This window comes from Onychomys torridus, chromosome 14 (genome assembly GCF_903995425.1).
Source record: "Onychomys torridus chromosome 14, mOncTor1.1, whole genome shotgun sequence".
NCBI lineage: Eukaryota > Metazoa > Chordata > Mammalia > Rodentia > Cricetidae > Onychomys > Onychomys torridus.
In genome coordinates this window covers 56,480,176-56,497,977 of record NC_050456.1, presented here as the reverse complement: position 1 = coordinate 56,497,977, position 17,802 = coordinate 56,480,176, and the positions used below count along the sequence as shown (strand labels likewise).

The window sequence follows — 17,802 nt, the reverse complement described above, 5'->3', positions numbered from 1 at the left end:
ACCCCATCACTCAGCAGGAAGATCTACAGCAGGGAGAGGGAGTTGCAGGGGAGGCGGGTGGGATGCTTACCTTCGGAGCAGAGTGTGCCACCATAGCCGGTGGTGGAACAGTCACAAGTGGGATGGCCATCCAGGAGGAAACAGATCCCACCATTTTCACAGGGACGCTCACCACAGGGTCCCTCTGCTTCTAACTGGACTCCCTGGCTCCCCAGCAGCCGAGGCTCTGAGTTGCCATACTTGAGATCCAGCACTAATCCCTTAAAGCCGGGCATGTTCTGTACTCCATCGAGGGTCAGGGCAGAAGGCCGGATGTCAGCAGGGACGCCACCAAGGAACAAGTCACTGACCACATCCATGTAGGGCCGCTGAGGCTGGAGCTCCCCAGACTGGCCCTCACCGTCAATCACCAGCCCAGTGCGTAGGCGGTCACGGCTCACCATGAGGAAATGCCAGCTGCTGTCGTTCACCTGCTTGTTGGACAACACAGCGGTCTCGGCACAGTCCATGCTAAAGCGAAGCTGAACTCGGCCATCCACCAGGGAGAGGCAGAGGAAGTCACAGACACCACCATCATCCAAATACAGGAGCAGCCCCGTGGACACGTTGGTCTTGAACTGGAAGCTCAGGTCACTGCGCGTGCTAGCATCCCAGCGCAGGTAGCGGGCCCACTGGTTGGGGAGGCCCATGAACTCCAGACCCAGGCAGAGCCCAACGAGGGAGCCCAGAAAGATGCTCACCTTTAGGGTGAAGAAAACGGAGGGGAGGGTAAAGCTCATTGTGGCTGCTAGGCCAGAGCACAGGGGAAAGGACAGGCCAGGGAACAGCCCTGGGGGCGGGAGGCAGGGGGTTGGCTTTGGTGATGGAAGAGAGAAGACAAAAGTAGTTCACAGAGAACACACAAGAAGAAGAGAACACGCAGGAATGTTAGGAGGTTAAGGAAGGAGGGGAAGGAACAACGCAGCCCTAGATAGGCACACAGGCAAGAAATCCAGTAGAGGCAGAAGAAGCAGACAGGGGATGTTGGGTGGGACAAACCAGGGGCGGGGTGAGGAAGAACTATCTTGCTCCAAGAAAAGATCTCAGCTATCCTTGTGGATCCGGAGGCCTTGATTCAAGGAGGAGAAGGAGCCCAGGGTAGGAACAAGCCTTCAGAAATGTGTCCCTCCTGGCAAATGTCCTAGCCAGGGAGACCAAGGACAGGGCTGGAGCCCCAGGCCGTGATGCGGGAGGAGGAAACAGTGAAGTGAGCCAGGTGAATGGTAAATCCAAGCCCAAGGTTCTACTGTCTAGCAGAAGCAGGCTCTGGGGAAGGGAACGGCAAGCAACTGAGAACTCAGGCAGAGTAGGGTCCAGAGCGGAGCTGAGGCAGATTCAGGCTTCATGGTGCTGTCCGGAGGCAATGCTGCACATAGCACAGCTCACAGGACTCCAGAGAGAAGACCTGTGGGGGAAGGGAGAGAAGAGATTAGGGCTAAGCACCAATGATTACATCCCACGGCACGAAGACTGATGGAGTGTGCGTGCCAGCCAGGCAAGTCTAGATACTTCTTAATGCTAGGTACTTCACACAGGACAAGGGCCCAGTTCTCCCATGGCCAGGGCAAGATCCTGAGCACAGCTTCTAATGACACACTTAGTTTTTCCAGATGTAAAATGCAAATATCCCCAAAGCCCCATCAGCACATTTTTTTGCAACTAGCCAAAATTGAAACATTAACATTTTAAACATTCAAATACCCATATATAATGTTTAATTATTTATATATTAAAAGTATTTTTTCTTTTTCAATTTTACAATCCACTACTTCCATAGAAGAGGCCTAAGACCTTAAATTTTAGAAAGAAATATACATAAAATCCAGGAGAAGTGAATTCAGTAGGCAAAACAGCCTCCATCTCTTACCAAATATTAGTGAAACCTTAAAAAAAAAAAAAAACTTTAACATTAAAAAATCTGAAAGACCAAGTTTGGATTCTAATTCCAGTACATGAAATGTAAAACAATATTCCTAGACTATTTTCATTTCTACTTAATAATTTGAAAAGTAGACAAAATAATAGCCCCTTTCCAATACTGAGAGAAAAAGTAGTGAGATTCGTGTAGCGTGGCCCCAGCAGAAACTTTGTACATAGTAAGTGGTCAATATATACTAGGTTTCTTATTTTCAAATGATTATTTCCAAAATGAAAAGGAATGGGCAGATGAGGTGTGTGTGTGTGTGTGTGTGTGTGTGTGTGTGTGTGTGTGTGTGCGCGCGAGAGAGAGAGAGAGAGAGAGAGAGAGAGAGAGAGAGAAGGCAATGTATATATGCACAGTATTGAAAAAATTTAAGAATAGCTAAGAAGTGTCACAGACAGAGTGATACTAGAATGACTAGAAAAGCAGCAATACCCATTGAGCTTGGGCCCTGGTTCCTGAAGGAAGCTGCTGATCTACCTAACCAAGCTAGTGATTTCTCTGTTCAGATAAAGCAGTCAGTGTGATTTCCAAGGGCTGTGTAAGTTGTGGCTTACTCCTTGTCACATTTGGTAGTTCACAGCAGTTCACAATAGTCTCCATTAGGGCATTGCAGTTCACTCTATTTACAATGAAGACATTATCAAAGAGGAAGATGCTATCCCTTTAAGCAGGGGCAAACTCCTGTTTCACACAAACAAGAAACCTGTATCCACAAGAGCCTGATCAAATCCATCATCAGAATAGTCTTGGTTCCATGAGAGGATTTTACCCAAGCATTATTTCCTTGAGTGTGGCATGGGTATCCCCATAGGCTCAAGGGATAGCCAACTAGAATGTGGATATAGGAATATACTGATGCTTACTTGTAGGAGTGTGTACCAACTACCAAGAGTTTAGGATTTCTTCGTGTACTGGATAATGTCACTTTGGTAACACAAAGTCGATTATACTCACACCACAGCTATATGCCAATAACATAAACATCTTGTCCATGACAAGATGAAATTTAGCCATGTAAATATCCAGGAAGAATATTCCAAAATAATAGTCAATGTACAAGCCTCAAGTCTGGCACAGGCTGTTGGAGTGGGTGGGAGGTATGAGGCCAAAGGTGGGTAACAGGAAGTAAAGATTGGAGGAGTCTTAACAGTCTCTAAGAATATGATCAATGTGTTGAATGAGATATGATAACCAAGTCAAAAGGCAGCATTCTCTAGGAGAGAAGGAAACTCCAGTCTACCTAACTCTAATTCATTCCAGGTACCACTCCACTGGATCAGAGTAGTATAAGATACTCTTCCATACTCAAAAGCATCACAGACTGGTGGAGGGCAAGCGTATTTTGGAGACAGTAAATCATACTAGAACCACATTGTTTGTTGTGGGAACACTCTAGGGACTGGGGAAAGCAACTGCTTGACCACAGTGCCTACCACAGAACATTAGGACACTGTCATAGAACAGGAGCAGTGAAATGTCTACACAAAGAATGAACCATAGAACAGAATTCAAGAGCCACTATAAGGTCCTTTGACTTCTATCCCATGTAGAGGCTTCAACATGGCCCCACTGTATATAAGGATATCACTGCTGAGTACTCCCTCAACTTTTCAAGATGCCACCCCAAGTGGTCTGGAGGACAAATAAATACCTGCCTAATTGTCTGTTGAAACCCATGAATAAATAAAGAACTACAATGTTCAAGCACATACACCAATGAGAGAGCGTTGTGGGAATTTACCCATCCTGCTTTGTGGTGACAACAGTAATCTATATAGATGAGCCTCTACCTTCAGACTCTTGTCCTTCTCTCTCAATCAGATTAGCATTGGAGATACCAATGCCCCTATACTGTGGGTGCATCAGGAGGAATCTAAAGGGCTGACTGAGAGAAGCCAAGCTTGCATTCTCTTAGGTACCAGGCAGGTCTGATGCAGGAATGATACCACTAAACCACTCCATCAAGATGATACAACATTGACCGTCAACATTATCCCCTAAAGCTCTTGAACTAGGAACATTACCATGACTTTTGAGAATTCCTCCAAATGTCCAAAAGCAATATATGACCTCACATGAGGTATCCAAAGCCTCCAGCAAACTACGGCCAGCAATTATCTTTTAGCTTTCTTCATCCATCAAGCAGAACATGTCTCTGAAGAAATCCCATTCCCTCAAGAAATAGGACAAAGGACAACAGAGAACCTTCTTCACCCAGTCAGCCAATGGCCACCCATTCCTGAGCCACAGGTCAGCACAGGCAGCTGGGGACCAGGTGGTTGGCTCCAGAGCCCATAAGGAAGGTTGATACTGAAGTTCCAAACACTTATCTGTTGTGTAGGAACCAAGCAAGAGAGGGAAAGTGAGTGACATTATCTAATTGCCAGCTAATTTACATAATTATTGAACAGCACAGTTTTTATGTTGGGTGAACATCTTTGCAAATGTCTCATATTCCGGCTGCTTAGGATGCAAGGGAGATATCACACAACTCTGCTATGTGGGCTATTTGCCACAAGGATGGGTTAGAAGATCTGGTTGCCATTTGCCCTCCCCACCCACTCCTTGCCTTTTCCAATGGCCATGGAGATTTAGTTGGGCTTGAAACAGACTCAAGAGATAGGATGTTGCCTACAAGGAGAATGATTGGGATGACATGATGATGTTCATCCTCTACCCAGCCTTACAATGCCCAGGTGGGGCTTTCAAACTTTCCTATAGAGTCTAGAACCTTCTTAACTGCTTCTTAGACCCCTCACCAGAACTGGGGAGGTTCTTTAAGAGTTTTATGCTGGCTTTGGTCCTTACTCACTACATCTCTCATTCCAGAGGTGAAAGTTTTTTTTTTTTTTTTTTTTTTTTTTTTTTTTTTTTTTTTTTTTTTTACCACCAATCCCATTTGTGTCTTGTGTCATTCAAATGAGATCCACCTTAATCTCAGATCACACAATCCGGGCAAGCCCATTAGGGCATTCCAGTCTCTTGGCCACAGTCAAACTGAGTCAAATGAGAGTTAATGCTGGGACTTTAAATGGAATTATTTCATTCTCAAAGTCAATATTTAGTGACAAATATCACCCTTACTATTAAAGATAATCTTGTCTATGAATGAAGACAACAAAGAAAAGTTAGAGCCAAAAGAGGCATAAAGACAGATTTCTAACGGCATTGTTTTAAAATCTAGATTGAATGAGGCCTAAGAGGAGTGGGTCCTAGGGCTTTCTGTACGTAAACTGAACTTAATTTTTATTTAAACAAGTTTGAGTTGAGGCAAGACCAAGAGTCCTGATAAGCCGGGTGGTGGTAGCACACGCCTTTAATCCCAGCACTCGGGAGGCAGAGGCAGGCGGATCTCTGTGAGATAGAGACCAGCCTGGTCTACAAAGTGAGTTCCAGGAAAGGCGCAAAGCTACACAGAGAAACCCTGTCTCGAAAAACAAAACAAAACAAACAAACAGAGTCCTGATAAATGCCGTTCTAGTAACACTGGGCTATCAAAAGTTCTGTCTCTGGGAAGCTGACAAAAGCTTCCCTCTCACACTGCCCCATCTGCGTCTGAAGGAACTCTCTGTGATTTGAGACTCACATCATGTCCTCTCCCCGAAACAAAGCTTTGGATCCCCATCATCCATAATCTTGGGCAAAGGCATAGGATTCAGCATGCTTCTTCTCTCTCCTTGAAAGTAGGTGGAGGTCTGTTCTTACTCAGTAATCTCAGAAATTAGCTCCTTCAACTAAATCATAACCACTACCACCTCCTGACACCCTATCTACCTTAATACACAAGTAAGGCCCTGCTGCAGGCAAGGAGGGTCAAGGTACAAATTCTAAGATCTGAAAGTAGTACAGAGAAAAATAGAGAACATGGGATTTTGAGTCAGGCAGAGCTATACCTAGACCCAGATTCACATAATTATAGGCACTTAACATTGGGCAACACCTTTAAGTGCTTCCAAAAGAGGGAATGGGTTGATAATACTTACCCAATAATTTAATTTTGAACTCTATCAATTGTAAAACTGTATATATGCACAACTCTGAAAAAACTGTGATTATATGTCTCTCATAGTTGAACATTTATAAGTCCTCATAAATAAAACATATAAACAATAAAACATATAATGCTGAACACTTTTAGATCCTCATGACTTCATGCCCCTACTAAGTAGATACCAACAGAAATGCTTAGTATGTCCAAAGACATCTGAGAATGCTCATAGCTTTATTCTCCATAGTAGAAGATCACCAAACTTCCATCTACAGCAAAGAGTACATATAAATTTAATTTATACAGGCAAATGGTGTCCATATTTGAAGGTGACTAGTCTTCATTTCTAGACACAGCATGGATGAACCTCACAAGCATAATGTTGAAACAAGCATAAGACATGGGAGAGAATGTGCTGTACATGTTTTGTTTATACAAAACAGAAAAGAAGCAAAGATATTTATTTTATGTTATTGAACATCAGTGGTTACTTATGAGAAGAGGGCAGAAGAGGTAGTGGAATTCATTTCATAATCTGAGTGATGCTGCAGGTGTTTACTGTGTGCAAACTCATAGACTGAGCACTGCCTTCTGATGCATGTGTCTTTCTGTATATTTCAATTAAAAAAAAAACACATAGTATACTGCCTCACACATACTACAGGTTAATCTAGCCACTTTCCTATGTAACCTGGAGAAGACCTTCGTTTTTTGTTTCTTTTGTTTTAGAGGGTGTGTGTGTGTGTGTGTGTGTGTGTGTGAGAGAGAGAGAGAGAGAGAGAGAGAGAGAGAGAGAGAGAGAGAGAGAAAGAGAGTGTATAGAAGATTTTAAAGAAAGTTACTGCTGCTTTCTATTTATAGGCTGGGACTCTTTACTCACACTTCCCAAGGTAAAGCCAATCTCTCATCTAGGAAACCATGAACCAATATCCAATCACCAGGCTTTGCAACTGTCCTTGTCCTTCTCAGTCCACTCACATGCTGGTCTTCCCTTTCACAATTTGTCATGTTTAAGAAAGCCACTCCACCTTCTACTGTTATGTCTACCTGCTACACTACTTCTACACACACACACACACACACACACACACACACACACACACACCAAGTTAACCCATTTAGAAATGTCTCTGCTTCCCCTTCAGATCAGGGAAAGGACAAGAGTCCCTGAGGATCTCAACTCCCATCTCTCAAGTGGACTTACAGAAAAGTCACGTGTTAACACTGGAAAAGGTGGCAGACATAGAAAAAGAAAAGAAACTTTTCCTTTAACCTTGAACTTTAACATTCTTTTTTTTTTTTTTTTAACTTAAAAAATAAAAATAGTTCCCTTAAAAAAAATAAGAAGTGGTGAATGGACAGATGAGTGACTGGTTAAGAGCACTTCTTGCTCTTCCAGTAGACAGTTTGGTTTCCAGTACCCAATTCAGACAGTTCACGACACCCATAACTCCAGCTCCAGGGAATCTGACACCTTCTCCTGGCCTCCTCAATCACCCTACAGACCCACACTCACACAGATGTACACATGTGAATAAAAATCATTAATATTGGGCTAACTTCCATTCTTGTCAGGAATACTAATCGATCGCAGAAGAGCTACACCAGAGTAACATGTGGGCCAGAAGCCAATCTTCTAGACAAGTCTCTCACAGGATGAAGAAGGTGAGATTGACTGACTAAGACTTGGCACTGGCTAAAGAGCAGGAAGCAAAGAAAGTGGGACCCTCTTGAGAGGCAGGCTGGGGTAGGAGAGCAGGTCATGCCCTCCACGTTTTCCTCAGGTGCTTGGATGGCGAGGAAGGGAGACTCTGGTCTCTGAGCTGGCACTGAGAGTGTGCGGATGAGACTGCAGAGATCGAAAGGGCTCACAGCAGGCTTACTCTACAGCTTGTGTCTAATCAAACGAATTCTAAGGCAATAATGGAAGGTTAGACAACTTGATCCTCCAACATAACAAGAACAAAATTTACGATTTCTAGCTATGTAGTCAACAAGAATTCAGGAATGAAATTGACCCAATGTCTCTCACGTGTGTGTGTGTGTGTGTGTGTGTGTGTGTGTGTGTGTGTGTGTGTGTGTTATACATCTTTTTGTGGCTGCCAGAAAGCAAAATGTAATCTAAGACCACATAAACTATAGATGAGAGAGAAGATGGTTGTCTCTGACAGTCTGGGTGTCTCTCACTGTGTTATATTTTAAACTCCACTCTTTGAGAGAGGTGTAGGTAAGCTGAGGGGTAATAAATAGAAAGAGAAGGGTTTTTTTCCCTTTAGTTATCTTTTTTAAACCATGAAACACTCATGTTCCAGATACAAGGATAAATTTTTTTAAAGCAGTTCAAGTCCTGCAAGGCAGTTTCATGCTAATAAAGAAAAAAGCCATGAATCTAAGCAATTTAAGATGGAGAGGTAAAGGAACAAGGCAGGCTGTGAGCATGGTCTGGGCATAGCATGGCGGTCTCCACGGGTCCCACATAAAACATAGAGGTGTATGGGGTAGCAGCTGCCAACATGGGCTCCATAGCCAGACAAATCCAGATATGACACCTGATGCCTGTGTGACCTTGAGCAAGATGCATAGTCTCTCTGTGTCTCAATGCTTGATATGAATCATGAACCTAATAAGAGAGCACACACTTAGCTCAGGTCCACAGTGCTCAGCACAAATAGAAATCCAGCCATTGTTGGATGCTTCTATTATGGTTAATGTTTGTCCTCAGGGCTCATATTTCAGAATGGCTAATGTGGTTCTACCTGGCCTGCTCAGGGACAGTATTCAAGACAGGTGAGCTTCTGTTAAATTTATCCCAATGTCACAAGCCATGGAAAGAGTCATTTCTGAAGGCTGAGGGAGAGTCCAACTGATAAAGTGCTTGCTGCACAAATATGAAGGCCTGGTCCCCAGAACTCATATAAAAAGTACTAGGTGTATGCTGCATAGTCCCAAAACTAAGCAGAAGGATCTCTAGGGCTCATCAACCATTTCAGACTACTAGGTGATTTCCAGGCCAGTGAGAGACACTGTCTCAAAAACAAGAACATTACTCAAAGTAATCCTCTGACTTTTACATGCACACATATGTACACTGTGTATGCACATGTGCATGCATACACAGACACACAATGAGTCATTATGGAGTCTCTTGGGAGCCTTTGGAGATGGCAAGATTAGAGGCTGACAGAGACAACCATCAGCTGCTCAATCAGGGTCTTTGGTAGGAGACTGAAACATTCCTTACATTTTGGGAAAAGGACCATAGGTTCTCCATTAACCTTTGGGTGGAGTTCAGTTCAGTGAGTGGAAGGTCTGAAAAGAGTACTTATGTCTTGATCTTACAAGGACCTCCAGATGAACTAACTTTCCATAACCTAGAAAGGGCTGGACACCTTTTGGGGGATACATTCAGTGCTAAGTGAGTATATGCATAGAATATAATACAGTCCAGAGATAGTCCTGGGCTGATGTAGCCAGAGGAGGCTTCTGAGATGAAGATAGACTTGCTTTCATAGAAATTTGAGGGACAAGTAAGACAAAGCCAATGGATAAGAAGTATGAGCCTGGTGTAGTAAGGCACACTGGCAATCCCAGCATTTGGAACTTTAAGGCAGGAGAATCACCATGAATTTGAGCCTGTCCTAGGACACATAGCTAGTCCTAGCCTAGCTAAGCTTAGATACATGACAACACCTTGTCTCAAAAAACTAACAAATGAAAGAGAGAAAGAAAGAGAGAAAGAAAGAAAGAAAGAAAGAAAGAAAGAGAGAGAGAAAGAAAGAAAGAGAGAGAGAAAGAAAGAGAGAAAGAAAGAGAGAGGGGGGAGAAGGAAGGAGGGAGGGAGAAAAGAAGGAAGGAAGGAAGGAAGGAAGGAAGGAAGGAAGGAAGGAAGGAAGGAAGGAGAGAAAGAACAGAAGAAGGGAAAGAAGGGAAAAATGGAAGAAAGAGACAGACAGATAATTCTGGTTGGTGTGAGAGAGAGCACTAGACTGAACATCAGAGTCAGTCTTTCTCAAACTCAGAACCAAGTCACTATATAAGAAGCTATGTGACCTTTCCAGTTGTGTCTCCTATAAAATGGGGAAACTGGTGGGTTCACTTTCAAGGATGCTAGATACCGAAGACCACACAAAGCAAAAATAATAATCACATCTTCCTACCAGATCTTAGCAAGCTTCCAAGGTTTATAAAGAAGCAACTCGTGGCATTAATCTCTTCCCCACAGGCCACCATCACTCCATCTCCAACCAGAACCCCGAGCTATCTGAGGGCTAATATACAACAGCTAATTTTTCCCTGCAGATCATAGAACTTGAGCCTTACAAGGTACTGATGGAATCCCAAGCACCGCCCCCTACAACTGCCAGAGGCAGCCAGAAACCCCAAAAGCTGGGATCATTCTCCAAGCAGCTAACTCTCCTCTCTTGTCCCCTCCTCTGCTCACCAGTGGGCCTCCCCATCCTGGAGTTCCCAGCCATGAGGTGGAAAGCCATCTGGCTGCTTCGAGAGTTAATAATTTATAATGAAGATAATCACCCTTCAAGATCCTCGCCTCATGGGACCATTAAAAAAGATTCAGTTGAGAGCCTGTGAGTTCTTTACATGAGGGGATGGGGAAGGGGAACAAGGAAAGCTAGAGAAGAGGAAATTGGAGGGAAATAAGAGGGACAGATAAGCTCGTTGCTTAGCTGATCCTTCCCCCTGCAAGAGGGTGGGGAGAGGGGGCAATTATTTAGCCCTAGAAGACTATCGTACCCAGCTTTCACAGCACCAGCCCAGCAAGAGTGCAATTTACGGGTCTTTTCTCCTAGCCAACTCTCTCTACACAAAGAGAGAAAAAAAATCAAACGAATGCAGGAGAAGGGGAGAAAGACACAGACAAGAGAAAATAAGCCTGCCTAGCAATTATGTCTCAGGCTGCTTGGAGGGCTCTCTCTGTTCTCTTTCCAGGACACAGTAAAGCTCCCACTGTGCTAATTATTCCCATTATTGGACAATTTCTCTATTAACAAAGCAGGAGGTGCCGCAGCTGGCAGGGGAAGAGGACGGACTTGGAGAAAGAGGCTCTGGACAGACTCAGGCCCAGACAAGGCAAGACAGATCCCTGGTTCACCCTTGGTGGGATGTGGGGCCTGGCATAACACCTATGCAGTTGTGCCTCAGACAGCTGGGGTACAGACCATAATACCTGCAAGTTAGGGCATAGGGAGAGAGCCACAGAGCAAAGGCAGGAAGAAAGGCAGGGGCATAGCCACAAACGCTGTTTCCAGAAAGTTACAATAGGGGTAAGGCTTAAATCTGGAGACCAGGAGTCTCTATACAGCCTCTAAGAAGGGGGTAGTATGGATAAGTATTCAGAACAAGGCTAATAGTAATATGATCCTCTTGTGATTTTTAGAAATCCCTGGAAAGGCAGATACACTATTTTTCTAGCATATACATTTAACAAGCACAAAAGTAATATATGCCTCACACTATGCCACATGTATTAACAATTGAAGTCACTTAATCCTGGCTGATTAATAATCAGACTATAGATCTGCTTTTGCTAAGAAAATCACCACTTAATAGCATGAGGCAACCAAAAGAGCCTACAGTAGTAACCATGATGATTCTTGTTTTAGAGATGAGCAAAGAATGTTCACAAATTATAATCAAAGCTAATACCTGGCAGGTCTCAGAGCCTTGCTTCCAAGACAATGATGTTAAGAAGGAATATGGCCATGGGCACCCTATCCACTGCACAGACTTACCACTTACAAGAGTAAGAACTAGACCATTAAGAAGTTCATCATTCAAATGCAGTAGAGGTCACAGCCATTAGGGACTTGCTGAAGAAAGTATCGCCCATGCCCATGTGCTTCCCACTTTATGTAAAACACTGTGATATGAGGGGTGCCATCCACAAGAAAACAATAAAAGAAATTGTCTTAATTATGCCTGCAAAAACTAAACTCCCTCCCCTTGGTTTAGACCCAAGATGTTGCTCTAAGATCACTACCAAAGACCACATAAGGATCTCTGCATCCACTTCCATCAGTTATTGGATGAGAGTTCCAAGACGACTGTTAGGGTGTTTAGTCATCTGATCACCAGACTAGGTCAGATCAGGCTTTCTCTCGACCATTGCCAGCAGTCTACAGCGAATATATCATTGTGGATTTCTGGGGGCCTCCCGAGCACTCTGCCTATTCCTGTTCTCATGTGGTCTTCATTTATCATGGTCTGTTATTCCTCATTCTCCCTTTCTGTTCTTGATCCAGCTGGGATCTCCTGTTCCCCTAAGCTTTCTTTCCCTCAAATCTTGCCCTTCATTACTCCCACTGTCGTCCAGGTTGTTCATGTAGATCTCATCCATTTCTCTGTCATTGGGTGATCCCTGTGTCTTTCCTAGGGTCCCGCCCCAGGTGGAGCTCCAGGTGTCCAACTGTCGAGAAAGAGGAGGGACTGTAAGAGCATGATAGTTGAATCCAAGATTGCAAAAAGCACAGGGACAAATAGCCAATCGAATGGAAGCACATGAATTATGAACCATTGGCTAAGGATCCCCCAGCTGGATCAGGCCCTCTGGATAAGTGAGATAATTGAATAGCTTGATCTGTTTGGGGGACACCCAGTCTGTGGGACCAGGACCTGTCCTTAGTTCATGAGCTGGCTGTTTGGAACCTTGGGCTTACACAGGGATACATGCTCAGTCTGGAAGGAGGGGACTGGACCTGCCTGTACTGAATCCACCAGGTTTAAATGAATCCCCAGGGGTGTCTTGGTCCTGGAGGAGATGGGAATGGAGGAGAGGGGCTGGGGGGAAGGTGAGGGTGGGGGCGGGAGGGGGGAGGACAGGGGAACCCATGGCTGATGTATAAAATTAAAACACATAATAATAATTAAATAAATAAATAAATAAATAAATAAATAAATAAATAAATAAAAAGACCACATAAGGAGCTGAGTCTCTAAGCACTACAAAATGTAAAATGAAAACTGTACTATGAATTAATTAATTAATTGGCAGAACTAACTCTGTTCCAGAGTCCATGCCAGACCCTCTCCCAATCTTCCATCTCTGGTTTGCTGTCTTCAGACTCCCCAGTGCCCCTGATAGTTTAATAGGATATTCTGTTTGGCCCTACAACTCAAGACCTTGCTGCACCCTAATCAATTCAATGCTGCCAGTGGTTTTCTTCATTCCTAGATGAGGCATCAGCATTCTAATGAGGCTGCTTGTGCCCATCTTTGCCCCACACAGAGTCTTACCTACTCAGCTGTCAGGGTAACTGTTTGTTTGTTTGTTTGTTGTTTGTTTACAGAGAAAGTATTTTTTATTACAATCCCTTCAATGATTTTTTTTCAGCATGCCCAGACTGAAATCCAGAACTTTCCAGTGCAGCCATGTTCAACTTGGCCATTGCAATCTCATCTACTATTTCTCTAACCCTTGTTCAGTGTCCCCCAACACGCCAGCATCTTAGTGTTTTCAAGACTCACTAAATGAAACCCAGGCTCAGAGCCTTTGAATTTGCTGCTCCTGCTGTTTGAGATATCCTCCCCAAACTTTCTCATGCCTGCTCCTGATGTCCTCTCAGTTCCCCCACTCCTCTAGTGAAAACCCCTCTACAGCACTGGTTAGCACTCTCCAGCCTTCCCTTCCTATAACTTTGTAGTAAAGTCATATCCCTCCACATCTCCACGTCCTACCACCTGCCTAGGAGCTGAGAAGAGGCGATGCAGATAACTGGACCACAGGCCCAGCTTTGCTTAGAAAGTCACCACATAACAGAGTGAGAGAAGGTATCTGAATCAGAAAGTCCTCTGATCAGATAAACCAAGAGCAAACCAATTCTAGAAGTCCATTCCTGTCAGCAGCTAAGGAGGTCTGGGCAAGTCAGTAACTGCTATTACTGTCATCATCATCACCATCATCACCATCATCATCATCATCACCATCATCATCATTTTCACCATCATCATCACCATCATCATCATTGTCACCATCATCAACATCATCACCATCATCATCATTGTCACCATCATCATCATCACCATCATCACCATCATCACCATCATCATCATCATCACCATCATCATCATTGTCACCATCATCAACATCATCACCATCATCATCATCACCATCATCACCATCACCATCATCATCACCACCATCATCATTGTCACCATCATCATCACCATCATCATCATTGTCACCATCATCATCATCATCACCATCATCATCATTGTCACCATCATCATCATCACCATCATCACCATCATCATCATCATCACCATCATCATCATCATCATCATCACCATCATCATCACCATCATCATCATCACCATCATCACCATCATCATCACCATCATCATCATCACCATCATCACCATCATCATCATCATCATCATCACCATCATCACCATCATCACCATCATCACCATCATCATCACCATCATCATCATCATCACCATCATCATCATCACCATCATCACCATCATCACCATCATCATCATCATCACCATCATCACCATCATCATCATCATCACCATCATCACCATCATCATCTCTATGTCGTCCTTAGTCACACTATGATTTTAGAGATTTCTACAATAATATTGTTTAAACAATTGTTCATCCTTTGCCCTATAACCTTTTACTAATTACCCTTTTCTATTTAGCATAGCTGTGCCCAAACCTTAACTCTTGTGACTTGCTTTCTCTGAGTGGGATATTAGCAAAAATGACGTAAGCAGAGGCTTGAAAGGGACTCTCTTAGTCTGCTTGCTCATTCTTGCTCCATCACCATGAGAACACGCCTAATCTTGCCTCCTAGATGATGAAATACACAGGATAGAATTCAGTCACCCTAGTCATCTTGGCCAAGGCTTGAGCTCTGTTAGATTCTAGATCTTCAATCGTGGGGTAGCCAGAGAAAGAAAGGTGAAGTCCTTGGCTCCAGATTTACTATGAATACATACAGCAGGCTAAGAGGAATAGGGTTCAGCTTCACTCCCTTTGGGAAACTGTCTCCTCTGAAGGCCACCACCACACAAAACCCCCAAGGTAGGTCCTGGGGAGAACCCTGGGCTGGAAGGTGTTCCATGGCCAACAGCCAGCACAGCTCTCATGTGCTGTGAAATGAGAGTCTAAAGCAAACAATGTGCATGGAAACCTTGATAGTTAGCAGGCAAGAAGGAAACAACTACAAAATAGGAAGATACATACAGCAATGACCTCACAGGCCCCTTTAAAAATAGTACATGCTAATGTGTGCAGCTTAGGTCAGCATATACAAAACACTCTCTCACCTATCCTTCATAAAAGTGTTACTTTTTTCCAACTCCTTTTACCTATGAAGAAACTGAAGATCAGAACACCATTTGGTGAGGAAATAATATAGTTAAATTTTAAATTCAAGCACTTGAACAATAAATAAGTCCCCATGTTTCTATTTTTACATCTAACTGGTAAGAATGGTTTCAAGGATTTTTTAGATGAAACTTATACATATGTGAATGACCCTTTCATGTGCCCACAGAACACTTCCCTAATCTATCAGGTGCCTGTGGCGCCTCAGAATCCTTCTCAATCTAACAGTGCAGCCCCTGCCACAGACATTCATTCCACGAATTAAAAATCACAAGAAGCACATGAAATGCAACCCATGGGTTGATCCTGCAGTAATTAAATACATTTGGACAGTACACAGAGGACCCACCTATGCCAGAATCTTCTGGTAATGAGTTTGTATATGACAGCAAAGTCCCTCAGCTAGGGCTGCTAATTCAGAACAACAATAACTCAAATGCAATCTCTGTTGCCTTAAAAAAAAAATACAGAGAACTTCAACACCATCTTTCTCTACAATGTCTTCCTTTTAGTTAACAGTAAAAGAGATTTTCAATTTTTAAAATAGAAAATTAGTGCCCTTTTCAAATTAAGGCTCAAAAAATTAATGATTCTACCTGCATGGCTTCAGCTTGGGAGCTCTAAGAATAATGCAGGAATGTTTATGGTCCTTTGTTTATGATACATTATTATACAATCAAGACTAATACAACCTGTAATTTTGCATTAATTTTCCCACCTTACTTATTAGTATCTATTTATAGTTCAGCTTTAAAAAATGTGCTATGCTTGAAAGATAACAAAACTTCATCTGTTAAAATTTAAAAAAAAAAAAAAAAAACCACCCTGTAACTCCATCTTTCTGCCAAGCCTGGCTGGATATACATTATTCTAGGCTAGATAAAAATCTTCATATATTTCATACTCTTATGAGCTTGCACCTACACACACACACACACACACACACACACACACACACACACACACACACACACCACAAAAGCAGATCCCTAAGAAAAGATGAGAGAGTCAATAGGTCACAATTTCTACCTTATTCAACAAAATTTGCATTTAATCATTGATTCAAAAAACCTCTAATAAATACCTACCATTTTCCCACCAGCCTAGAAGGTCCCAGAGTCCAAAACAGTCTAGCCAGAGCTCAGCAAGCTAGGGGAAATAGTTACATGAGCAACAATTGATATGGGAGTGATGAAAACGTAAAGAGTGGGCAGTTTGACTCAACTCAGTCTCAGGAAGATATCCTCATTGAATGAAAGTCATGAATAGAGACAGGAAGACATCAATGATCCTGGGCTATTCAGGAAGCCTTTCTCCCGGGCTGGAGTGCAAGGTGAGGGGAAAAGTGTGGTAAACTGAAAAGCTCTGTTGGGAATAGAATTCCCAGGGCTCTGGGTTGCAAACTAAAGTCTTGGGAAGCTATTGAGAGAATTTTAAACCAATGAAATGATGCACAAGTTGGGTTCTAGATGGTATGGGGTCCTGTTTTGAAAGGGACACATCATGACCTAGAGACAACAAGAATAGGACTTTAGCTTTTATGGGGCAGATATCAAAGAGGATGGCACTTGACCCACATTCCTCATTCTTAACCTTCCACGGTTGTTCTCTATACACCTCAGCATCCAGGATGACCCCCAAATTGAGGCTGTATTGCAGCTAGATAGATAATCCAAGAGACACAAAACAGCCAACAGCCCCCTTCCAACCTGTGCTCTGCCTCACACCTGCCTGGTTTTAAGAAATCCCAACTGTATCCTGTTCCGGTTGTCCTAACCTCTGACCACATCCCTATACAATTCAGCACTCTCAAATCCAAACTTCCCCAAGCAGATAGACTCCTGAATGCCTCAGATCCTCCCCAGAGTGCAGGGTTCTCTGGATATGGTAATCAAACAAAAAGTTTTGCAGATCCAAGCTAATCCACAAACCTCAACAGCCTCCAACACCACCAGGACAAAAAGATAACCAGATGTTATCTTTAAAAAGTAGCCATAGCATCCTAAGCACAGGAAAAATTCTGAGGTGTGATTACACTTAACACAAGTGCATCCAGGAAAGTGGGATGGGGAGGACCTTCAGAAAAAAAAAATACTACAAGGATCAAACTATCAGAATCAGTCTAAACCAGTGGTTCTCAACTTGTAGGTCACGACCCCTTTGGGGTTGAATGACCTTTCCACAAGGGTCACATATCAGTATCCTGCATATCAGATATTTACATTACGATTTATAGCAGTAGCAAAATTACAGTTATGAAGTAGCAACTAAAAATTTTATGGTCAGGGGTCACCATAACATGAGAAAATGTATTAAAAGATCACAGCATTAGGAAGGTTGAGAACCAATGGTCTAAACTTTGATTTCCAAAAATTTGGTCTTTAGAAAACCAGTGCCACAAGATGCTCTAAAAATAAAGATGCTCAGCCCTAAAGGGAACATATATACCATATCCCGCCACCCAAGGCTCAGAGATCAATGCAGTAAGAGTGTAAG

At 43.1% G+C, this 17,802-nt stretch overlaps 1 protein-coding gene across 29 annotated transcripts in view; it reads right to left on the bottom strand.

Moving 5' to 3' along the window:
- Positions 1 to 17,802, bottom strand: part of Nrxn3 (neurexin 3) — a 1,610,845-nt gene that overhangs the window by 1,539,629 nt on the left and 53,414 nt on the right. For all 29 annotated transcript variants that reach the window (XM_036206284.1, XM_036206279.1, XM_036206286.1 and 26 more), the window contains one exon: positions 71 to 1,444. In XM_036206284.1, the coding sequence (XP_036062177.1) occupies positions 71 to 779 (709 nt within the window). In that variant the 5' untranslated portion in view covers positions 780 to 1,444. The remainder of the gene's footprint in view (positions 1 to 70; positions 1,445 to 17,802) is intronic.